At 40.6% G+C, this 25,951-nt stretch overlaps 1 protein-coding gene across 1 annotated transcript in view; it reads left to right on the top strand.

The window, feature by feature from the left end:
- The window catches only part of TARBP1 (TAR (HIV-1) RNA binding protein 1), a 116,504-nt gene that overhangs the window by 65,796 nt on the left and 24,757 nt on the right, over positions 1–25,951 (top strand). The window contains exons 15-23 of the mRNA XM_034766873.1: positions 1,115–1,276; positions 3,925–4,118; positions 4,540–4,801; positions 4,896–5,084; positions 14,315–14,514; positions 14,665–14,736; positions 18,704–18,824; positions 23,514–23,624; positions 24,839–24,988. Coding sequence (XP_034622764.1) covers positions 1,115–1,276; positions 3,925–4,118; positions 4,540–4,801; positions 4,896–5,084; positions 14,315–14,514; positions 14,665–14,736; positions 18,704–18,824; positions 23,514–23,624; positions 24,839–24,988 — 1,461 coding nt within the window. The remainder of the gene's footprint in view (positions 1–1,114; positions 1,277–3,924; positions 4,119–4,539; positions 4,802–4,895; positions 5,085–14,314; positions 14,515–14,664; positions 14,737–18,703; positions 18,825–23,513; positions 23,625–24,838; positions 24,989–25,951) is intronic.

The following is a 25,951-nucleotide window of genomic DNA, read 5'->3' on the forward strand; positions in this document are numbered from 1 at the left end:
TGGACCTATCCTCCATTAATTTATATAGTTCTTTTTTTGAACCCAGTTGTACTTGTGGTCATCACAACATCGCATGGCAAGGAGTTCCACAGTTAATTGTGCATCATTTGAAAAAGTACTTTCTCTTGTTTGTATTATACCTGTTGCCTATTAATTTCATTGAGTGATCCTTGGTTTTGGTATTGTGGGAAAGGGTAAATAACACTTCCTTATTCACTTTTTCCACACCATTCATGATTTTATAGACCTCTATCATATCACCCCTTAGTTGTCTCTTTTCTAATATGGACAGCCCTAATCTTTTTAATCTCTCCTCTTTCCCCTCAAGCCATTCCATACCCTTAATCATCTTCGTTGCCCTTCTCTGAACCTTGTCCAGTTCCACTATATCCTTTTTGAGATGGGGCTACTAGAACTGGACATGGTGTTCAAGGTGTGGGTGCACCATGAATTATATAGTGGCATTATGGGTATTTTCTGTCTTTATTTTCTGTCCCTTTCCTAATAGTTCCTAAAGAAGAGGAGGTGTTACCTCTCCGGGAGTAGAGAAGGCAGTAAAGTTCATGAAAGTACACAATGGGTGAAGAGAGGAGAAAAGGAAGGTGGTGGTGATATGATGTGGTGTGGAGTAGGAGAAGTAAGTGAAGGGGAGTGCAGAAGCTAGAAGCCAGAGAACAAAGGGGACATAGTGGGAAAGCGAAGTAGGGCCAGGGAGAAGTATGCTATTTTCTTAGGACTCTGCGGTGAGACATCTGCAGAAGAAGAAGAAGCAGTGGTCCAGTTATCAAACAGCTGATTTTGCTTGAAACAATATATGGACCCACAGGAAGAAGGGCAGAGCCCGTGGTCAAATGGAGAGGAAAGGAAGTTTCTAGTAAAAAAAGACGACTGGAGATTCCTTTCATAGTACCAAAGTTGTTGTTGGTTACTCAGAGAACCCTAAGGTGGAGTGGGGGAACCTGACAGGACGGGAGAGAAGAAAGTGTGTTTAGCCACAAGAAGAAAAGGCTGTCCAACTGTAGTTGTTGCTGCTGCTCCTGCCTTTTTCTAGCTGTCTCATTTTCAATTTATTTTTTCTCCTTTTTAGTGACACTACCTACCTTCTTCATTTTAGGTTTCAGATCTGGATCGTTGTAATTTATACTTAGCATTATTGTCAGAGCTGGTGAATTTATGCTCAAACGCTGGCTGGAAAAAGGGGCCCTCCATTTGGAATTTCATCTCTTCTCTCATAAATGCCTCTATTCAAAATCTGCAGGAGACGGGCAATAAACAGGTAATTTTACAAGGGATAAATGGCATAACTATATGATACAAATATTAATGAATATATTACTTTACAGAAAACTCATTTGTGTAATTCATCTGCAGTGTTATATTGCAGTGAAACACTCTGTTTCCCAAAGGACATTGTTAGGACTGTAGTGCTGTAGTCAAGGCCGGCTCCAGGCACTAGCTTACCAAGCAGGCGCTTGGGGCGGCCACTTCGGAGAGGGGCGGCACGTCCAGCTGTTCGGCAGCAATTCGGCGGACGGTCCCTCACTCCTGCTCGGAGCAAAGGACCTCTCGCCAAATTGCCGCCGCAGATCGCAATTGCGATCGCGGCTTTTGTTTTTGTTTGGCTGCCTGGCGTAGCCAAAACCCTGGAGCCGGCCCTGGCTGTAGTTCTTTGTTAACGATATACAGCTGCTATATAGCTAAAGCAATGCGTTGGTGGCAATAAACACATTTTTCTCAAATAAGATTGTTTGTGTAGTACTCAAAGGCCTTTGCCTAAAATACAGTAAAATGTTAGATAGCTTTGAAAATAGAATTAAATTGAAACCCCATCTCCCAAACGTTAGTATTAATACAGTGTTAAATTTGCAAGGTCAAGAAATTCCAAAAGCTAACATTTTCTGTTGCAGTATTCATTCCCCCACGTTTTATATCCCACAGTTATATATGTGTTATATGTAGAGTAATAGGTTAATATTTTCATTTTTCAAGAGAAAGAGAAAAGTTTGATGTGAAACATGGCTGAATTCATATTGCTAGAGGAACTTTAACTTTTGGAATTTCCAGACTTGACATTAATGCTTTGTCAAAAAGATTTTGGGGGGATTTAATTTCCTGTGTGTGTGTGTCTGTGTCTGTGTCCGTCTTTCTTGCTCCCTTTTAAGTTAGTGGGAGTTTAATGATTACTACAGTGGCAGCAGAATGTCTTGTACTTTGCATGCATTCACAGCTCAGTTAATCTTTAAGTTGGTGTCTCTAGGTTTAAGGTATATCCTCTATAGAATATGCATTCATCTCTTTCTTAAATCAAAATATTTTTCTCCCGCAAGCCAAGCAAAGATACTAGTTCAAAAAGAGAGGAGGATTATATTCATGCCAAATTCATATCTGTTTTTATTTTATGGTAGCCCTGATATTTTTAAAAGGATAGAATTTTAAAATGGGGAAAAAATGTGTTCATTTTAAGCCTTCACAAAGTGAAAAAATGGATGGACAGATTTTGCTCACTTTCTCATTTTTTTATTAGCATAAATCACTGTCATCCTTATTACACAAAGTGAATGTTTTGGTGAATTGTGTAAAAACAGAATTGTATGTTTGAAACTGTTTTTCAACCTTGATTATAGTGGCAGTGGTAAACACCCTCTAATATTCCGATCCTATCCTTGTCAGAACAAATCAGTAGGCTCAAAGAAGTTAAGAAATTAAATCATACATTGAGAGCAGAATGAGAGATAAAACACACTAGTATCATTTTTGCATGACTAAGTGGAAAAACAAGTTAGTTTTTTTTCAGCTATTTGTGATTTTATCATAATTTATCATTTTATCAAACAAAAATGACATTTGTGGATTAGTAGCATATTGGAACAGTATATTGAGGCCTGACTCAGTAATTCTTCCCAAGTCAATACGTTAGTTGAATCAAGGGGTTTTCCTCAGTAATGAGTGTTTGAATAGGGTCTCTATATTAGTTATGTGTTTTTGAAAGATTGCAGCAAATTCTTACAGCCATTCTTCATAGAGAAGGTGGGCAGAGGTTCGAAACATTTTCTGTGTTTCTGATAGCTGGAGGCATTCAGAAAATAATCTGTTATAATATTGCATTTTGTACATTGCTGTACACATTGACAGTGCTCAGTAATTTTTTACATAATCTTCTGTCCCTTTTCCTCCCCCCTGCACACTTGTTCTTATATAACTTTACACACAAATTAATATATTTTAATTAGGAGTGAGCTGCATTTTATGCTATAATAGATCGCATAGTCTCTTCTGCTTGCTCTGCTTCTCAGACACAATAATTCCTCTTTAGTTGAAGTGACAGTTGTTGCCTTCTAGACTGCTTTAACTACTCTCTCTACTGGCCTTGGAGGACTCTGGCTATGTGTGCCTGAATTTTACTTTTTGTTCAGATTTCCATAAATAATAGAATTCAAATTTATAATTTGTGAGGAATTTGATTTGGGGGAAAATATCCTTGTGACAGGTATACATTTGAATATTTGCTTAACACTAAGTTTGTGACATAAAATAGAAAATATGAAATTAAGACTGACCTTAGTTGCAGTTCAGCCTTAACTGTACTGGCACAAGTGCTGTAATTTACTAGAATGAAATTAATTTCTTACCATTTCCATTGTTAGTAAAAATACATAAGTTAATTTCTGCCCACTCAGTTAACTATGAATGTCATGTCATATTCAAACTACAGGGCTGGTGCTGATAAAGGAATGCTTGTAATTTGTAAGATGAGATAGATAGATACATACACACCTGTTTTTCCCTACATTTTACTTTCTAATCAGATTTTCATATATAATAGAATATTTTAAAGGTATTCAATATGTATCCGTATATTATTCATAATTTATTAGGGGAAATTTTAGTATGTTGATTGTGTGATTTTTAATTTTTCATTACTAGGAATCAAAGCTTGGAGAACAGATTCAAAAAGTAGTTAGTATGGCCTCACTAACTGTGGTTTGTGAGATTATTGATCAGAAACCTGAACTGCAACTTAAATCTCTACATGCTGTTGAAACCCTAAAAGGTTTTATTTCCTCTGTTCAACTTAATCAAGTATTAAAGAAGCCTTCCTATATTGAGGAAAAAAATAGGTATGTCTATACTACAGTTCAAGTCACTCTCTATACATCTTTAATACAGAGTAAAGTAACTTTAAGATAACTTTTTTTGGTAATTTGTGACAAGATACAAGTTTCATAAGTGATAACTTAATTAATTTAGGATGTCTAAGTAGCTAAATGAGCCTTCTTACTCTTCAGATCCAGAATATGGTGGAAGCGAAATGGATTTGCTCATCTTCGCTCTTTCGGTAGTAGGAGTAGGGAATTAGGACTCAATTGATTCTTACTGAAGTGAATAGATATCTTTCCACTGAATTTAAGGGGAGTTGAATTGGCATTTAGAGTTTTGATTCTAATCTGCTTTCTGTTAGGACTTACATTATGGCCTATAGTTTGTATGTAAAGAAACTGAAGTATTAATATGGACTTAAAAGTATTTTCTCTGTTACAGTTTATTTGAAGAATCAACATCTTCTCAAGGATGGGGAAAAATCGTTGCAAGCTATGTACATGACCAGTGGGTTTGCCTTCATTTTATTTTAAATAAGTATCATAAATTTATACCATTGTCAAATGATGAGACTCTGGAACTATCTTTGCTTGCAGTCCAAAGGCCAATAAGAACTCTACAGTCTGCAGTGGAAGCTCTAACTCTTTTGCCTTCTGACCAGGTTTTACCTGTGTTTCATTGCATGAAAGTGCTTGTTCCCAAGGTAAGAGACAAAAAAGCAAACCTATGGTCAGTAACAATAATGAAGATTTCCCCCCCCAGAAATTAAACACTGCTTTCCTCCTCTTTATTTTCAGCTTCTGGGCTCATCCGAATCTCTCTGCATAGATGCATTTGATCTGGCTTGGAAAGTTATATCCTCTTTGAGCAACACACAGCTAATATTTTGGTCTAATTTAAAAGCCTTTGTTCAGTTTGTGTTTGACACTGAAGTTCTTGCTGTTGCTGCAAGTAGCAAGGGTCAAGCATATTCAAAAATAAAGGAGGTAAGTGTTAGTGTTCTTTTTTGTAAATGTATGTAAATTGTCGAGTGGAAGACATCTTTTCTTAATAGATGATTTTTTCCCCTCTCAGCTATCAATGAATTTTTCTCCTCACAAAAGATGCTGGATTGAGAACACTAGAACCAAAGTCATTTTTGTTTATCCTCAGAACATCAATATAGTGTATTCCACCCTTTCAGGAGGGACTGCCTTTAGGGGTAAGAAGGTTGTTTAATTTTCAGGTCCATTAAATCCATGCCGTCTCTGCTGGTCCTGCCAGCTAGGGTTCTAGTGAGCAGTGGAGGGAAAATTGTCTACTATGAACTACACAGAAAAAGACCATATTAAGCAATATTAAGCCGATAAGGACTTGAAGGACTTTGTGTGATCTGTTGACTTATGTCAACACAAGAAAAACCTTTTACTCCACTGGCTTCCTACTTCTGATTAAAGAGGAAAAATATTCCCCCTTAAAAATATTTGGTTCCACTGTAGATGATCAGTGCTATAGAAAGATAGCATATCCTTTGGGACGGTACTGAAGAGTGAGTTGCATTGAGAGGCTACAAAATAACAAAGAACAGGAAGTTCTTATGGGGAAACTAAATAATCTCCAAAAAGCTTTGTGCTTGTATTTGGCCGATAAAACCATAAATATTGGGAAGAGTTTTAAAACAGTGTAATCTTGATTCTTCTTTGAGTGCTATTCCTGTAGGTGCTCCATTTACAAGTGTCTGTGCATCCCGACGCTGTCGACCAGAGATTTATGGTAGCAGTGTCTGTGCAGGTCGCACATGCGCAGTAGGTGTCTCGCGGTGCCGTTGGTGCCGAGTCTAGCATGCACATGACCTGAGCCCTCCAATTCCTTGTCAGCCATCCTCAGCTGAAGACTGAGCTCTGGGGCAGTGTTCATCACTCTTGCCAAACCTTTAGAAATAATAGTTTAAATAGTTAGTTAGTCATATAGAAAGTTGTAGTTAGTGTTAGTTTTGTTGGATCAAAAAAAAAAGTTTACTTTCTCTCAGTTTACCTTCCCGTAGTTCCCCCGCTGCGGGATCGGTTAACCGTTTAAGATGCCTGGCTCCCCAGGCTTTAAGCTATGCAGCTCCTGCCGCGAAGCAATGCCAGTTTCTGATGGGCGCTTCTTGTGTCTCCGATGTCTCAGTGAGGTGCATATCCACAAAAATGTGCCCACTGTAGCAACCTAAAGGTGAGAGCCCGGCGTGACCGGGATCTCCGACTCAAAATGATGCTAATGGAGAAATCTCTCCAACGAGAGACAGAACAACGGATCTCCTCTCCGGGCACCCCTCCTTCAGGAGACATACCTTCCTCTAAAAGACCAAGGAAGAGGGCACAGAAACATAGGCGGTTTCCTGCCAGGTCGCTACCCCCGATGCCTACACATGCTTGGGTGAGCACCTGTGACACTCCGGGCACCTCCAGCACCACTGAGTCCCAAGCGAAGGAGACATAGCAAACACAGCCTACACAAACGGCTTACAGTATCATAGTATCCTGGACGACTTACAGTATCACCCAGTGTCCTGGACTCTGCACTGGTGGACAAGACCAGAAAATGTATTCATGGGCATCCCCTTCCAACAGGAACCCCCATCAATAGTAATTATGATGGATGCCTCACTGATAGGCTGAGGCGCCCACATGCATTTGCACACAGTTCAAGGCAAATGGTCTCTTGCGGAGACTCATTTGTACATCAATCTACTAGAGCTACACGTGGTCCACAATGCCTGCAGACACTTCCTACCTCACATAAAGAACGAATCAATTCGCATAATGACTGACAACATTGCCTACATGTTTTACATCAGTCGCCCAGGGGGCGCTCGATCTCATTCACTATGCACTGAAGCCACGAAACTGTGGAACTGGTGCATTCACCACAACACACACTTTTTGGCCTCCTACCTTCCCAGTTGCCAGAACGCAATGGCGGACACACTAAGCAGGTACTTCTCTCAAGACCACAAATGGGAAATGAACGAGGGAGTCCGGCAATCTGTATTCCGCCGATAGGGCACTCCCCTCATCAACTTGCTTACATCCCCAACAAACCCCAAATGTGCAATGTTCTGCTTGAAAGCAGGAATGGGACCACGATCACTGGGGATGCCTTCCTCATCGCATGGGATGCACAACTGATGTGTGCGTTCCCAACGATTTCCCATGATATTAGGTGTGATACACAAGATACGAATAGACAAGGCCAAGGTCATCCTCATAGTTCCGACATGGCCCAGGCAAGCATGGTACCCTTACCTGATGGGCATGGCAATATGTGGCCCTTGAGCTCAACCTTGCCATCCAGACCCGTTGTCTCAGAACAGCGGTTGCACTCTTCACCCGAATATGGAAAAACTCCACCTACAAGCATGACTCCTGCATGGTTCCATTATGGCGAACTAGCCTGTTTGGAACAAGTTAAACATGTATTACTAAACAGCAGGAAAGTGACCACACGTAATACTTACCTTCAAATGTGGAAGAGATTCTCTTCCTGGTGTCAAGAAAAACGTGTGACAGCCTCCACAACATCGCCACCATTAGTGTTGGAATACCTACTGGAGCTAAAATGCTCGGGTTTAGCAACGAGCTCAAAGTCCATCTCGTGGCTATTATAGAATTCCATCATGAGATTGATGGGACCTCGATCTTTGCGCACCCCATTACTAAACGCTTTCTCGCGGGTCTCCAGAACATTTACCCAGAGGTTCGCTAACCTACGCTGGCATGGGACTTCAGTCTGGTATTGAAATGCCTCACCAGACCACCATTTGAACCCCTAGTCATCTATTCCCTCCTTCGTTTATCCACGAAAATGGCCTTTTTGGTCACTATTACTTCCGCCAGATGGGTGAGTGAGATAGGGGCTCTCATGGCTGATTCTCCCTACACGTTATTCTTCAAAGACAAGGTTGTGCTGCATCTGCCCCCAAAATTCCTACCAAAGGTAATATCATATGAACCAACCAATCCATCTTCCCACGTTCTATCCCAAGCCTTACGGGACTCCCAACAGAGGCCATCTTGCATACGCTGGATGTCAGGAGTGCATTAGCGTTTTACCTGGAAAGGACCATACCGTTCCAGAAATCTCCTAGACTTTTTGTTTCTACTACCGACCATTCGAAAGGCTGCGCAATATCTGCTCAAAGACTGTCTAAATGGATCTCCACATGCATTCAACCTTTGTATCGTATTTGGAACGTGGACCCTCCTGCGCACATCAGAGCGCACCCCACATGATCAGTTTCAACCTCGATAGTGTTCCTGAACATTGTTCCGATATTAGAGATTTGCAGGGCGGTCACTTGGGCCTCTGTCCACACATTCACTGAGCACTCTACAATCACTCAAGACTCCAGGGCTGATGCCATAGTTGGCCTAGCTGTATCTACCTCTATGACTCAAATGAACCCAAAGTCCCTCCTGCCTTCTGGGGGGCACTGCTCTACATTCACCTGAAGTGGAGCACCCAGGGGACAGCACTTGAAGAGACGATTACTCACCTTGTGTAGTAATTGAGGTTCTTCGAGATATGTGTCCCTGTGGGTGTTCCACTACACACCCTCCTCCCCCTACTTCAGAGTGTACTGCAGAGTCCTTACTGCGAAGAGAAGGAACTGGAGGGCTACCGTCATGCATGCGCTAGACGCGGTACCAATGGCACAACGAGATGCCTACTGTGCATGCGTGATCCATACGGACACTGCTACCATAAATCTCCAATCGACGGCTCCAGGACGCACTGACACCTGAAGTGGAGCACCCACAGTGACACATCTCTCGAAGAACCTCAGTTACTGCACAAGGTGAGTAACCTTTTTCTTTTTAGAGCTTTCAAAAAATAATACCCATTGGTTTTCTTTTGTCAGTTCATTCTTTTTGAGTGCATTCTTTTTGAAATCCACTTAATCAAATAAATGTTAAGATGTAACAGCATCTATGTTAAGTAATGGTTACATCAGATTTAGCAGTTCAATCTTTGCTTGGATCCCAGCTGAAAGAAGACATGTTGTTGCCTTAGTATATACAAGTAAAATAATTCCAAGTGGTAGAAATCAGTATTTGACCTCTCTGTTTGGTCTCTCTCTCTTCACAGACCACCACACCTGGCAATTGCATGTTCAGTGTTGTTTGAACCTATGAGCTGTAGCCATTGTTTGTTTGCTGTTGTTTGTTTAAATATTTGTAGTTTTTGTTAGTAGTAGTAGTAGTGTTAGTATTTTAAATATTTTCTTGCCAAGGTATATTTGTGCCAGTGTTGAGAGTCTTGAGTCTCTGTGACAGCTATCCCATTGTCTGCAGTGGGACATACCATGACCACAGGAATCAAGGAGGTAATGAAGGTCTCCTATACACAACTAAGAGTCCAACCTACCTTCTGTCCCTTCATAAGAAAATGAAGATAAAGTTCCTAAGCAGGTGTCTACTTATGTACATTCTTACCCCACTCTTTGGCAGTACCTCTTTCCATTGATCCCTGTAGAGTGTCCCTATAGCTTTTAGCTTAAGAGACATTAAAAACTGAATTGTGGAATACTGAGTTGCTTTAGAAATATAGCTAAAATGTTTCTGATGTCTTACCGTGGTGGACTCTACTGGCTTTAAAACATTAGCCAAAAAGTGGGCATAAGGGTAGTTTTGAGCTAAAAATGGAGTACTCCCACCATAGACTGCATAGAGCGGTGTCCACAGCTTTGTGCTTCTGGTCTTATTTCTTCTGCCTTTTTCCTCCTTTCCACTGGATCCATACTAATGCACACTCCTGCATGGGTTTAAATTTATTTTTTGTATGTGATGGATTTTTACCCTATTGGTTAAGGAATTTGTGAAAAAGGATTTTAGGATTTTGTTGAAATGTACAGAAAGTATCATGCTTGTTCTCTGCAAGTTAAACAGATAGATGAAGAGCAGTATAGGTCCCTCCTTCATTGTGGTTTTACCAACTCTCATCCTTGAATTTCAGAGAGATAATTTCACGAGTCGGTAAGAATATTAAGAAATATTCCTAGAATTATTTTTATCTGAAAGATCATATATGTTTCAGTATTCCAGTTAAAGATCCTTCTTCCGGGAATATTTTAGTTTGTAGTAATCACAGCACGTTTTATGGTTACAAAGACAGATCACATGGCAGTCAGAAAATTGTATAATAATGGCAAAATAGTATCTTTTTCTGGAAATAAATTATTTTACTCCATAAAATCTTCTGCCTTCTCCAGGCTTGATTCTACTTTAGTAAACCATTCTGAGAAGAAATCACAATTAAAACTCTGTTTCAAATTACATATTATATAAAATACAGCTGAACTGTTACCATTCTAAATCCCTGTTTTTTAGAGGCTTACCACTTTTTGAAAGCAGTTCTACTTTGGGCCTGCAATTTCTTACACTTATGCCCCTTTGGGCTGAATGTATTTAGGTTTTGGGGTTGGGTTTTTTTGGAAAAGTAAAATCTGTTCAGCTACTGAAATGTCAGAGCAATGGCAACGAAGGGTGGTTTCACGTGTTAAGAAAATGGTTCGGACACACTTTTGCACTTTGGTAATTCAACCATTTTAACTTTAAACTTGCCATGGACTTTTTCTAATTTTTCCAACTGAGGATTAAGTACCATTTGATATGCATGAAGAAATTTAGTTTGGAAATAGAAGTTAGATTTCCGCCCCTCCCCCCACTAAATTGTGAGGCGTTTCTACAACTCCAAATATATACGCTCATCGAAATAAACAAACGAATTTTTCCAAATATTTGAGGGTCAGACAAAGGAAAGGATTTTTACTTGTGTGAAAACACTGGATCATTGTATTCTTCTTTGAGTAGTGTCCCTATGGGTGTTGCACTCCTAGGTGCACTCGTGCCCTCTGCCCCTTTGATCAGAAATTTCTTATAGCAGTGTCTGTTTGGCCTGCGCATGAGTGTTACTCAGTCTCTTGCTCCACACCACTGTGTGAGTGAATCACCATGAGTTCCTTCTCAGCTGCCTTCAGGGCCGGCTCCAGGGTTTTGGCCGCCCCAAGCATACAAAATCAAAAAAAAAAAAGACGCGATCACGATTTGCGGCGGCAATTCGGCGGGAGGTCCTTCACTCCCAGGCGGAGTGAGGGACCGTCCGCCGAATTGCCGCCGAATACCTGGACCTGCCGCCCCTCTCCGGAGTGGCCACCCCAAGCACCTGCTTGAGAAGCTGGTACCTGGAGCTGGCCCTGGCTGCCTTGGTCTGAGATAGTGCCTTAACAGTTGTCTGCATTGAGTTTTACCTTAGCTTAATTGTTCCTAGTAGTAGTTTTAGTTTAGTTGTAGTAGTTTTAAAAAATATATATTTCAATCTCTCTGTGTGTATGTGTATATATGTGTATATATATAGACAGTTAGCTTTTCTCCACTCCCTGGAGTTTTACTTCACTCGGAGGGTGTGCCTGGTTCTTTTGGTTTCAGGCATTGCTTGTCTTGTTGGGAGGCAATCCCGGAGAGTGATGGATACTCCCAGTTGCCCAGAGAATCTCGTATTTCCCCAAAGGGCAACTTCTGTCTGACATTAAAATCTAGAACCAGAAAAAACAGGGAGATCGTACTTCGACTCCTCATGATGGAGAGGTCGCTGCGCCCAGCCTCTGACCCAGGCCAGGGGACCCCCTATACACCAGCCTCTGAGTAAGTCTGCTGCCTCCACTTTCTCCAAACTGCATTCTTCAAGGGCATCTCAGAGGAGTACCCAAAAGACTCCCAAAGACCATCGCTAAAGTTCTCCAGGTAGGAAATCTACCTTGAAGAAACTGTGGTCTCTGATAACTCCATCCACTTTAGCACCCATTGCTCTCTGACCCAGTGCCAATGAGACTGCTTGTTCCTCAGGTATCAAGGGCACTCTCAAACCTAAAGACTGTAAAGTCTTGGGCTCTGAGAGGTCATTGGTACTGTCAGTAGACCAAGGTGGCAAGAAGAGCTCTACCTCTTCTCACCTACTACCGAAGAAGCCCACTCTGGGCTCCATTGGACTCCCCTAGGAGTGGTCGAGATTCACAATACCGTCAACTCCCATCACACCCACCCAACTACATGAGGTTCCTCAGGGGGCTTGGAATTCTCCTTTTGCCAGGGAAGCATCCTACTCCAGTTTGGGACCCCAATCTGATTCTTAAATGCCTTACAAGATCACTGTCTGTACCAATGGCTACCTGCTCACTCCTCCATTTATCCATGAAAACAGCATTTCTGGTAGCCACCACGTTGACTCAACAAGTTGGAGAAATAAGGTCCCTTATGGTATATCCTCTTTTTACAGTATTCTTCAAGGACAAGATCATATTATGACCACATCCCAAGTTTTTACCAAAAATATCTTCTGAGTTCCATATAAACCAACCCACTCCCCTTCCGATTTTCTACCTTAAACCTCACCTAGGCAAAGAAGAGGCGCCGTTACATACACTTGATGTCGGGAGCCCTGGCCTTCTGTGTTGACAGGACTAAACATTTCAGAAAGACTCCCAAAGTATTTGTCTTGATCTGAGACAGATCAAGAGGGTCTGCACTCTCTCTAAACAAAGACTTTCCAAGTGGATATCTGACTGCATTATTTATTCCTATCAATCTTATAATCTCCAAACACCCTGGGGTATACAAACTCACTCTACAAGGGCTATTCCCACCTCTACAGCCTTTCTCAAAAATGTTCCCATCATTGAAATATGTAGAGCGTGATTTGGACCTTTGTACGCGTGTCTGCTGAGCACTATGCAATAACTCATTACTCTGCTTCCAATGCTGTGTGGGGCTTGGCTGTACTTTCATCAGTATTGGACTGAACTCCAAAGCCGCCTCCTCCTTAGAGGGAACTGCTGAGTACTCATCTGATGTGGCGCACCCAAAGGGACACTGCTCAAAGAAGGAGAAATGGTTTTTCACCCTGTGCAGTAACTGTGCTTCTTTGAGATGAATCCTTCTGGATTCTCCACTACCTGCACTCCTTCCCCTCTACTTCAGAGTTCTCCGCTATGCAGCTTCTCGGTAGAAGACTGCGGTTTGCCCATGCTATATAACAATGACACAGAGCACAAGACTGAATAATATGCACGTGCAGGCTGAATAGATGCTGCTATGAGAAATCTCCGATCAAAGGTGCAGAGGGCACAAGTGCTCTTAGAGTGGAGCAGACATAGGGACACATATCTCAAAGAATCACAGTTAATGCACAGAGTGAGTAACCATTTCTTATATATAAGGCTAAGATATTTTCACGGATATTTTTAGTAAAAGTCAGGGACCTTTCCCTGACTTTTACTAAAAATAGCCATCACAAAATGGGGAGCCGCAGGACAGTTGCGGGGGCCTGGCTGGGAGCTCCAGGGGCTGCCACCACTCATGGGGGCTCGGAGTTTCAGGGTCCCCATCCCCCGCAGTTCTGAGCTGTGGGGTCCCCTGCCACCAGAGGCCAGGAGCTGCGGGGTCCCCCGTGGCCGCTCTGAGTCCCCCAGCGCCCATGGTGGCGAGGAGCTGTGGGGAATCCTGCACCCACAGCGGGCAGGAGCTATGGGAGTCCCACCAGCCGCCCACGGTGATGGGGAGCTGCGGGGACCCCGCTGACGGCGGTGGCCGGGGCATCTGGGTTCAACCTGCGGTGGCCGGTAACTGCTGGATACCCACACCGCCTCAGAGCTTGGGGCTCCCGCTGCCTTGGGTGGTGGGGGTACCCTGCAGCTCCTGGCTGCCCTGGGTGATGGTGGGACCCTGCTGCTCCCAGCCGCCTGCGGGCTAAAGTCATGGAGGTTTTCAGAAGTCACCGATTCCATGACTTCTGCAATCTCTATGATAAAATTTGTAGCCTTATTTATATATTGAAGTAAATGCACATAATGGGTGAATTGTTGCCCAGCCATTGGCCCTCAGAATTAGGGAACTGTAACTGGCTCCAAGACACCCTCATCTCCACTATGCTGAGCAAATCTCTGTCTCAGAAATCAAGCCCAACATATTGGATCAGTACTACAAGTACATTTAAATAATCTAAAGAGAAGGTAGGTGAGGTAATATCTTGTATTGGACCAACTGCTATATGAAAGGTGTATATAACTTCCAATAAGTTACCTCACCTCTGCCTTGTCTTTCTCATAGCCTGGGACCAATACAGCTACAATAAGATTTAAATAATCTAGATATTTTGTTGGGAGTTAGGATTTTTATCTCTTTTTTTTTTCCCTCCTCAGATCATACTCAAGCTAGTTGAAATGTCCACTGCAAGAACTGGAGTCTTTAATACAGTGCTTAGTTATTGCTGTCAGTCATGGTTATTTCCTACGTCTGATGACACAGGTGCTTTAGAGAATCCCTTCTCAAATGCTGGAAACTACAGTGAACTTATCACGGAGGCCTGTGTCTTTGGAATGGTATTTAGGCGAGATCAAAGGTATAAAATACTCTGCATTTAATTAGATTTTCATTATGTATGTGTGATTTTATTTGATTTTGTGCTTTTTAGCTACTCGGTTTAGTTTTTTGAGATTCACTTAATTGTGTTTTCTCTCTTCGTCTTTCAAATAACTTTTCATTTGAGAAGACTCATTCAGGATGTCCATGCCTTTGTAGAAAATCTTGGAGATGAATGTGCAGCAAATGTTGTCACAGAAAGGTATGTTTTTTATAGTTAACATGTATGATAACTGCATCCTTCATTGTTGCTAGGGGTTGGAATTATATTCTTTGTATGTTCTTCAAAGCCAAGTTCTTATGAACATGGTCATAAACTCTATCCTAAATACTAGTAAATCATACATGTTTTAATGTATGTTTATATTCAGGGATTGTCTAGATAATACTTAATCCTGCCATCAATGCAGGGGACTGGACTAGATGACAAACCCCCACGTGCATGCCATGCCCCAATATTTACAACCTGGCCCCTCACTCTGGGGATGGGGAACCGACCCCTCCCTGCCCTGCCCTGCCCCGCCCCCCATTTTCCCCTCCGGCCCCCTCTGGGGGTATCCCATAGAGAACAGGGGCCTGGTGAGCTCCGCCTCCCTGCACCAGCCTCACCTCTCCTGCCACACGTGGAGTCCCTAAGGTAAAATCCATTCTCCTCTGCAAACAAGGGCTCGCTCAGCTGAAGAGAGCCCACTTAGCTCAGTAAAAGGAGTTTAACAGGAGTTTAATTGCACTGTTTAACATGCAATTAAAACTGGGATTAATAGCGATTAATTTTTTTGATCTCTTGGCTGCCCTAATTATTACCAGTATGTCTTGATCTCTGTTCTCTTGGTTGTAGACCACTCTTCAGTTTGGTCTAATATGCACAATTCAAGAGCAAACTCTGCCTCCCGTCATGGCTGTAGCTGGGAATTTGAATGAAAAACTATGGCCACCAGAATATTGATCCTTTGTGCAGCTTGACACACACTTCCACCCAGACCCAAGGAAATATGTCCTCCCTAGCACCTCTGCACCCAAATAGCATTTCTAGCTAGTTTCAGTAGCTACTTAAAAACTTAATTGACAATCGCCAGCCTTTACTTGACACTTCTAGGGGTTTATTGCTTCAGCATTCTCACCCAAGAGGGTCTCAGTTTACAAAGAGTTTGATATGACAGTCTGATACTCAGTTGTCTGTAATGTAATGAAAACCTGGAGCTGAGATCACTCACTCCAAAAGTCTCAGGGTACCCTTTCTTCTAATTCATATGTAATCAAACACCATTTTGTAAATGGAACATTTATTACTAGGGCCCTATCATATTGGTCAATTTCACAGTCATAGGATTTAAAAAATTGTAAATTTCATGATTTCAGCTATTTAAATCTGAAACCTCACAGTGTTGTAATTGTAGGGGTCCTGACCCCAAAAGGAGTTGTGGGGTAGGGGTTGCAAGATTATTGTAGGGAGGATTGCGGTACTGCTACCCTTACTTCTGCGCAGCTGCTTGTGGTGTTGCTGCCTTCAGAGCTGGGCAGCTGGAGAGTGGCAGCTGCTGGCCAAGAGCCCAGCTCTGAAAGCAGAGCCAGCAGCAGCGCATAAGTAAGAATGGCATAGTATGGTATTGCCACACTTACTTCTGCGCTGCTGCCTTCAGAGCTGGGCCCTCAGTCAGCAGCTGCCACTCTCCGGCCGCCCAGCTCTGAAGGCAGCAGTGCAGAAGTAAGGGTGGCATGGTATGGTATTGCCACGTTCACCTCTCAGCTGCTGGTGGTGGGGTTCTGCCTTCAGAGCTGGGCACCCAGCCAACAGCCGCCGTTCTCTGGCCAAGCTCCTTAACTCTCCTCTCCTAAGGCAAGTTATCCATTCCTTTGATCATCCTCGTAGCTCTTCTCTGCACCTGTTTCAGTTTGAATTCATGTTTCTTAAACATGGAGAATGAGAATTGCACACAGTATTCCAAATGAGGTCTCACCAGTACCTTGTATACTTGTAATAACACTTCCTTATCTCTGCTGGAAATACCTCGCCTGATGCATCCTAGGAATGCATTAGCATTTTTACAGCTGCATCACATTGGTGTCTCATAGTCATCCTGTGATCAACCAAAATACCAATGTCTTTTTCGTCATCTGTCACTTCCAACTTATACGTCCTCAGGTTACAGCAAAAATTTTTGTTGTTAGTCCCTAAGTATATGTCCTGCACTCTGCACTATTAAATTTCATCCCATTCCCATTACTCCAGTTTTCAAGGTTGTGCAAATCTTCCTGTATGATATTCTGGTCCTCCTTTGTATTGGCAATACATTCCACCTTTGTGTCATCTGCACATTTTATTAGCACAGTCCCCCTTTTTGTGCTAAGGTCATTAATGAAAATGTTAAATAAGATTGGCCCAAGACTGATTCCTGTGCAACTCCGCTAGTAAACTCCTTCAGGCGTGACAGTTCATCTTTCAGCATGACACGTTGTAGTCTCCCCTTTAACCAGTTCCTTATCAATCTTTTGATTCTCATATTAATCCCCATCATCTCCAGTTTACTAATAATTATCCAAATGGAACTGTATCAAATGCTTTACTGAAATCCAGGTAGATTAGATCTTCTGCATTTCCTTTGTCTAGATTTAGAAAATTGTTTATCTTCTCAAAGAAAGAGATTAGGTTGGGGTCTGGCACGATCTATTTTTTGTAAAACCATGTTGTATTTTATTCCCATTACCATTTTACTTCTATGTCCTTAACTACTTTCTCTTTCAAAAATTGTTTCAAGATCATGCATAAAATTGAGGTCAAACTAATGGACCCATAGTTTCTCGGATTGCTTCTCCCTCCTCATGCCCCCCCCACCTTTTTTTTTTAAATATAGGTGCTATATTTGCAGTTCTCCAGTCAGTAAAAATTCTTGCCTAGTGGGTTTGCAGTTTCATTTGCCAGTTCCTTTAATATTCTTGGATGGAGATTAGCTGCCCTCCTACCCTTGATTTTGTCCCATTAAACTGCTCGAGTTTGCTTCCACCTTGGATGTGGCAATTTCTACTTTCATATCCTCATTCCCATTAGCTATCCTGCCACTGTCTCCAAACTCCTCATTACTCTTAAAAACTGAGGCAACATTTTCATTTATGTGTTGGGTCATACCTACATTATCTTTAATCTGCACCCCATCCTCAGTGCTTAGTGGCCCCACTCCTCTTTCCTTGTTTTCTTCTCATATATATATGGCTAAAGAACCTTTTTACTATTGATTTTGCTTTCTTTTGCAAGGTCCAACTTTGCTTGGCTTCTGGCAGGTCTCACTTTTCCCCTACACTGTCTGGCCTCCAAGAGGCCTCTTTTCTTGCTGATCCATTGTTTCATTCCTTGTAGGCTTTCTGCCTGCTTATGTTCTTACCTTTACATGTGAGTAGTCCTGTTGATGTCAGTGGAACTACTCACATGCATAAAGGTAAGCATATACATAAACCTTTGCAGGAGTAAAGCCTGTATGGCAAAAATCATTATTAATAGAAAGAGAATCATGTCTTTTGTCTTGATTGTGGTGTGGATGAAGGAGGAATGTGGGGATAGGGGGAATTAAATGGTAAAAATGAAATTTGCAGTCCAGATATGGTTTTCAAAATGTGCTTATTTCTAAGAAAAAATAAATGTTTTAATGAACGAAAAGCTATATATACACACACAATTGAAACCTTTCAGAGTATATCGGCTAGTTACTTACATTGAAGTTGGTTGGTGAGTAGTTCACATAATTTCACTACATACAGCTTCAGCATCATACAAGTACCCAGTCCCTCTTGACAGATGGATGCTGTGACGCTAAAGAAATCTCTTTACGATGTTTCATGGGTATTTCATTTGTAACATGGAACTCTAGAAGACATTTACCTGCTGTTGGGAATGTATTTTGGAATTTAGATTTTCATTTGCCATATAATGTGATTAAAACATGCATATTCTTTTAACATAATACCAAGTACTTGTGCAAAATATACTAACCTTTAGGGGTGTCCTTTGACTCTCCCCAGCTTCTTTCTGTCTTCATATTTGTTTTTAATAAAATGAAAATATCAAATTAATATTTTAGATAATAAATATATATGGGTTTTTATAATGTATGAGGTTCAGCTTGCTTAATATCTGAATTAGTTCATTCTCATTTTTGTGTTAATAAAATGTTTTACAGTACAAACAGAGATGACCATTATGTGCGAGTTTGTGCCGTCAAATTTCTATGCTGGTTGGATGGATCAAATACATTGCACAAGATGTTTATGGAAGACCTTGTCATCAAACTACTTGATAAAGTAAATTTCTGTTGTTATTTAATATGCATAATGTTGATATCATACTAATTAGTTGAAATATAAGGTACTCACAGTTCAAGGGGTATTATAGAATGGTCAAAATCTTTTTTTTAAAGCATCTCTAGCTTTGACCTCCTTATCCAATAAATAATATCTTTTTACCACCACCACAAGACCTGTCAGTGTGATTTGAATATTCCTGACTATATTATTGCTTGAGGATGAGATTAGAGTTTATTCAGCCAGAACTGAGGAAGTAACAGTGGCAAGTCTCAGGTTTGTTACTCTATTTGTGCTGGGCTGTTTTTTTCATTGCACATATTCAAAACATAAATATCATTGTCTCGAGAATTTGTATTTGGCTTGGCGATGTTGAAAATGCTGGGTTTCCCTTGCCTTCTACTGTGTTGTCTAATATCTTTCATGTCCAATAAACTCTAGGCTATTCGTAAGCATTTCTAAGAGGTTTGGCTTATAAAAATAATTTTTTGGCTGATGGCAGTGGAAGGCCCAATCTTCAGCTACCCTATAGTTACTCTATCCCCCAGTGCTGGCACCAAGCATTCCAAAGCTGCCATGAGAGGATAGGGAGACCCTCTGGGGGCATGTAAGCTCCTATGGCAATCCCTTTCCTGTGTCTGGTGTAGGGCCTTGATCTAGGGCTTCCATGCACTCCAGCAGTCCCTGGCTACTGAGACATCCCCTTAGGGCTATCGGCAGCTGGTGTAATTTAGAGTAGACTTTAAACTACTCTATGTTCTGCTGGGTGACTAGACCAGCGCACAACTGGTTCAAGATCAGAACAGCGCAAAAGTGACTGAAAGCCAGCTTGGCAGTCCTTGGGGTGCTATTTTGAAGTATCACTTGTTTTATCTTACAGCTTTGTAAAATTGTCATATAAACTATAATTCCAGATGAATTCCATAGAGTAGTTATCAGTGGTTCAAATTCAAGCTGGAAGGGAATATCAAGGGGGGTCCCTCAGGGATCAGTTCTGGTTCAGTTCTGTTCAATATCTTGATAAATGATTTCAATAATGGCATAGAGAGTACACTTAGAAAATTTTGTGGATGACATCAAGCTGGGAGGGGTTGCGAGTGCTTTGGAGGATAGGATTAAAATTCAAAATGATCTGGACAGACTGGAGAAATGGTCTGAAGTAAATAGGTTGGAATTCAGTAGGGACAAATGCAAAGTACTCCACTTAGGAAGGAACAATCAATTGCACACGTACAAAATAGGAATTGACTGCCTAGGGAAGGAGTACTTCAGAAAGGTATCTGGGGGTCACAGTGGACCACAAGCTACATATGAGTCAACACTGTTGCAAAAAAAAGCAAACATTACTCTGGTATGTATTAGCTCAGGGGTTCTCAAACTGGGGGTTGGGACCCCTCAGGGGGTCACGAGGTTATTACATGGGGGGTCGCGAGCTGCCAGCATCCACCCCAAACCCCGCTTCGCCTCCAGCATTTATAATGGTGTTAAATATATAAAAAAGTGTTTTTAATTTATAAGGGGGGTCGCATTCATAAGCTTGCTATGTAAAAGGGGTCACCAGTACAAAAGTTTGAGAACCACTGATAGCAGGAGTGTTGTAAACAAGACATGAGAAGTAATTAGTCAGCTCTACTCCGTGCTAATAAGGCCTCAACTGGAGTATTGTGTCCAGTTCTGGGCACCACATTTCAGGAAAGATGTGGACAAATTGGAGAAAGTCCAGAGACGAGCAACAAAAATGATTAAAGGTCTAGAAAACATGACTTATGAGGGCAGATTGGAAAAAATAGGGTTTATTTAGTATGGAGAACAGAAGAGGAGGGGAGACATGATAAAAGTTTTTAATGGAGATATCCAATCCAATCTCCTAGAGCTAGAAGGGACCTTGAAAGGTCATTGAGTCCAGCCCCCTGCCTTCACTAGCAGGACCAAGTACTGGTTTTGCCCCAGATCCCTAAGTGGCCCCCTCAAGGACTGAACTCCCAACCCTGGGTTTAGCAGGCCAATGCACAAACCACTGAGCTATCCCTCCCATCCCATGTTTTCAAGTACATAAAAGATTGTTACAAAGAGGAGGAAGAAAAATTGTTCTCGTTAACCGCTGAGGATAGAACAAGAAGCAATGGGCTTAAATTTCAACAAGTTCGGTTTAGGTTGGACATTGGGGAAAAAATTCCTATCAGGGTAATTGAGCACTGGAATAAATTGCTAGGGAGGTTGTGGCATCTCCATCATTTGAGATTTTTAAGAGGTTAGACAAACACCTGTCATAGATGGTCTAGATAATACTTAGTCCTGCTTTGAGTTCAGGGGACTGGACTAGAAGACCTCTCGAAGTCCCTTCCAATCCTATGATTCTATGAACAAGTTACTTACCTACTGATTCCACGATGTTTGGCAGGGACATCCAACCCCAGTTCTTTCTTCCAGTTCCAACCTCCCTTTACCCCCCACAACTGCTAGAGTAAAAACTATCTTAATATTAATTCAGATTTAAAAATAAACTTGTTTTGTCCATAATCCTGCCTCTTTTTACATTTGCTTGACATGAACATTCCTGCAGTTGGCCCAGATGTCAGTTGCATGTGAGTATTTTTACAAATCAAGAGCCAGAGTCTCAGCTAGTGGAAATCTGCATAACTCCACAGACTTCCGTGAAGGTATTTCAACTTCAACCATCTGAGACTCTGACCTCAGATTTGAAATTTAAAAAAATCCTATTGCTCACTTGAGTGAAGAAAACGTAAATCAAGAGTAGCCAATTCAGTGTTGTCTTCCTTTCCTGGGGATAGGCTGAAACTTTAGTTCTGAGATATATTAATTGCCTTATTCATTTCAATGGTGGTTAAATATAAAATCTAAAGATGTTCGTTTCGGCTGGGATTTTCAAAAGAGTTAAGGGAATTAGGTGTTGAATTCCCATTGAAATTCAAGGGAAGTTAAGCATTTAACTCCCTATAGGTCTCTTGAAAAGCCCAGCCTTAAGTGTCAATGTTAACTATTTCACTGCTGATCATTTTTATGAGAAAGTCCAGCTAATGTATTTACCTCACAATACCAAACCCCCTCCTCCCTCATGCCAGAAACTTCGGTTCCCCACCCAGCTGCCAAAGCCACCACCTTCCCCATAAACAACTTCTGCAGAGCAATTATGCATTGTGAATTCAAAAATGCATGGAAACTTAAAAACTGCAAATGGGAGCACAGTATAAAATAAATTGAATTTAATATAAAAATAAATAATGCACAGGCTACTGTCCTGGTTGTATTCTGTATTTTCATATTTAATTCAATGAGTTTTATATTTTACAGAAAATGAAAAGAACTTGCCGCAGATTCCAAGGACCCTTGTGCCAGAATTTAAATCCCATTTGGCAGAGGGCTTGCTCGTATTTATTTGGTCTGTGTTTAACTTTTATGTTATCTGAAGAGACAGCTCTCTTCTTTTGACATACTGCCACAGTTGCAGTAAGCAGAGGCATGAGACCTGGATTCCCCTTGCTATAAAAGAGAAGGGCTCATGGGGCTCAGGCTTTGGGGCTGTTTCGTTGATGTGTAAACTTATGGTCTTGGACTGGAGTTCTAGGACCCTGAAGGGTGGGAAGGTCCCAGAGCTCAGGCTACAGTCTGAGCCTGTAAGTCTGCTACACAGCAATGAAACAGCCTGAGCCCCACGAGCCCGAGTCAGCTGGCACAGGCCAGCCATGGGTTTTTCTTTGCCTAAGGGGCACATATTACAATTCTGTCATGAGTTTAAGGACATGAGTTTAATCTTTAGGGTGCCTAGAGATTTCATATAGGCAGTCTTTATTTCTTAAAACTATAGGACAAAACGAGCAAATAAAACAGTAAATAAATTATGAGTTTGTTCATGTTATGCTATTCACATGCAAATTGAACCTCCAGAGTACTACACACACAGATTATATATATATATATAGAGAGAGAGAGAGAGAGAGAGAGAGATAGGAAATACTTTCAGTCAAATATTTCGATAAGTAGAAAGGAGAATATGTAAGGAAATGCCTGCCTGATCTAAAGTTAAATTAGTGTGTGTTGTATTGACAGCTGCTTAATACTTGATTTATTTGACCTATTTTCTCTCATACAAACGTGTTTCTGTTGTTGACTAGAACTCCAGTTACAAGCTGAGCCAAACTCCAGAACTGAATTATTGCAGTGTTTATTATTATTATCAAAACGCTATTCCCAAATTTCAATTTGGAAACTAAACAATTTGTTTCTTCATTTGGATATTCATATCTGCAAGTAGGAGCTTTAATAGTTTTTATACAACTAAATGTCAATTTGAGTGCCCTAATTTAGGCAATCTAATTTGAAAACTGGGATCCATGTTTCTGTTTATGCTGCATTTTGAGTTAATTACTTGTATGTTGTAGGTGCTGTTTTTGAATAGTCTTTTGAACACATTCTCTCTCATCTCAACACATAAGATTTGTATGCTTGTATGTTAAGATAAGAATGACCTTCTAATTTTACTTAGTATCCTTCCTAAGTTCAGTTACTTTTTGTGTGTGGATTTCAAAATGTAATTCTAAAAAACCAATACATTTCAGAATAATACTTGAAGAGCTATTGAAGAGACCACTTATATCTACTGTTTAATCCATTTTTTTAAATTTTAAAAGTTTAAAAGACTTATTACATGTACTTTGAATTTCTTTTCAGGATGAATTGGTGTCCAAATCTAGAACACGCTATTATGTGAACTCTTTACAACACAGAATTAAAAATCGGCTGTGGCAAACACTGCTAGTTATTTTTCCAAAACTTGATCAGGTATTACCTAATTGCTTTTATTTTTAATGGAATACTATGTAATTTTATGTAATTTTTGTTAAGCAAAATTGAATATATTAAATGGAGTAGGCAATTTCATAAATATTTGATCTATATTTGCACTTGGCATCCAAAAGTCCAGTGTAATATAAACTTCATTTCTGTAACATGAACTCTCATGTAAGATAGATTTTCTAGAGAGACAAAATTAGTTGTAACACTTATGTACATTACAACAGATTTGATTGTTAATTTATTTACATGAAGGCTGACTAATACAGTTATCTGTATGTGCTGCCTTAATGCTGGATCCTGCAAATGGACTTCAGTAGGTCTGGGATGTGAACAGGTTGGATTCATTTGCAAGATTTAGTCCTTAAATTCTGTATAGCCAACACCTAGATACTGTAGTGATTTGTGCCCTTAAATATCATGGACAGATGCTGATTTTAGTTTTCATTTAATAAAAATACTACTATTTAAAATATTCAGAATGTTTAGGATTTACTTTTCTAAACCTCTGGTGCTTGTTTGAATTTCATTTATTTTTCTTCCTAATGGAATATTTTGTACTGTTTGGATAATCTGTCATAATGTACATAAAAACACATGGAAAGAATTGAAAGAAGCCATTGAAAGAATTGTATAGGTGCTACATTCATTCTTTAGAACAGTTAGTGATGACCTAAATTCTGGCACAGCAATATAATTTTTAATTATGTAAAAGTTCAAAAGATACTCGCTCTTTATTCCCACTTCATATGAATTGGTTATATAAAAGAGTTGTTTTGAAAATAAGGTATTTTGTTAATACTGTTATAATTTAAAAAAAACAAAAACATAGCACTTCCTTGCTACCTCTTAATGAAAAATAAAGGACCACCTTCTGCTGTGTGTTGAGGTTAACATATTTGGCAAGATAGGGCAGAGGAGACTAAAGCAGCAGTTCTGCAGCATATTTCTTTTTGGCCCCAGATATTTCAGTATCTCCCTACAGAGTAGAGTTTTTCCCACATTGGTGAACATGTAGCATATAGATATTAAATGTATCTATTAAATATTGTTGCTTTGATTGTTCTAAGGTGTTTCAAACAAGATTTGAAGAACAAATGACTGTAAAGTTTTTGGTTTTTGTAGTTTAGCAAGATTTTGAAATTTATTGATGAAACTTTAGATGACTAATCAATGGGGGTGGTTAATTTTATTTTGCTTAGAATTTTTTGACTGGGACTCTTGACAAGATATTTCAGGCTGGATTTGGTAACAATCAAGCATCCATAAAATACTTAATAGAATGGATTATCATCTTGATTCTGCACAGATACCCCCAGTGTCTTGAAAAATTTTGGAATTGTTTCTGCTATGTAAGTAAGAACCTTGACATTCATTCTGTGTCTAATTTGAACAAATGTAAGATGTCTTCTCACATACATGGGATCTAATGCAATATTTCTTGTACATCCATAATTTTTCTTAAAGTCAGTAAGTGTTTTGAGTGCTTAAAGAACACAAGATCAAACCCACAGAATCTGATTCTGTGTGGCACCCTGATATGATACTTTGGTGTGACAGGGGGCTGTAACCCGCATGGATGCCTCCAGCTTGGAAATCCCCATGCTCGCTGTGGTTCCCCAGGAAGACTGGTATTGGTGTAAGAGCCCAGTAACATCCCTCCTGGCAGCCAACAACATAGGGGCTTTCAGGAGTATGACGGGACATGGGATGGCTCCACAAAGTCATTGAAGGCACTGTAAATTAAAACAGCCATAGGAACTCCTCTGTCTTACTGTGGGAGCCATGCCAGCCTTTGGACCAGCCTCAAATCTTGGAAGTACAAAGGTGTTAAAAAGTCAAATTTGTTTCCCCATCTAAGTTGTGTCTTCTGCGAAGTGCAGCACAGAATCTGGTTTCTAGTGTGCTTGTGTCATATAAGTAATATTCCCATTTATAAATTATAGCTTTTAATGTGGCCGTTTTGCTCAGCATCATGTTACCCAGTTATGAGTGTTGGAGACAAATTTTGAATATTGTTCACTTTTGTCTTTCAAGATATTTTGCATTTTCATATGTTGCTAAAAAAAAGTTCTTAAAATTCACCATCTTGAGGGGAGGAAAAACCTTCCAAAGTCATTAAAGCAGTTAACAAACAAAATGTACAAATAAAGTAAATAACAAAGAGTCTGGTGGCACCTTAAAGACTAACAGATTTATTTGGGCATAAGCTTTCGTGAGTAAAAACCTCACTTCTTCGGATGCATAGAGTGAAAGCTACAGATGCAGGCATTATATACTGACACATGGAGAGCAGGGAGTTACTTCACAAGTGG

The sequence above is a fragment of the Trachemys scripta genome, chromosome 3 (genome assembly GCF_013100865.1).
Source record: "Trachemys scripta elegans isolate TJP31775 chromosome 3, CAS_Tse_1.0, whole genome shotgun sequence".
Taxonomy (NCBI): Eukaryota; Metazoa; Chordata; order Testudines; family Emydidae; genus Trachemys; species Trachemys scripta.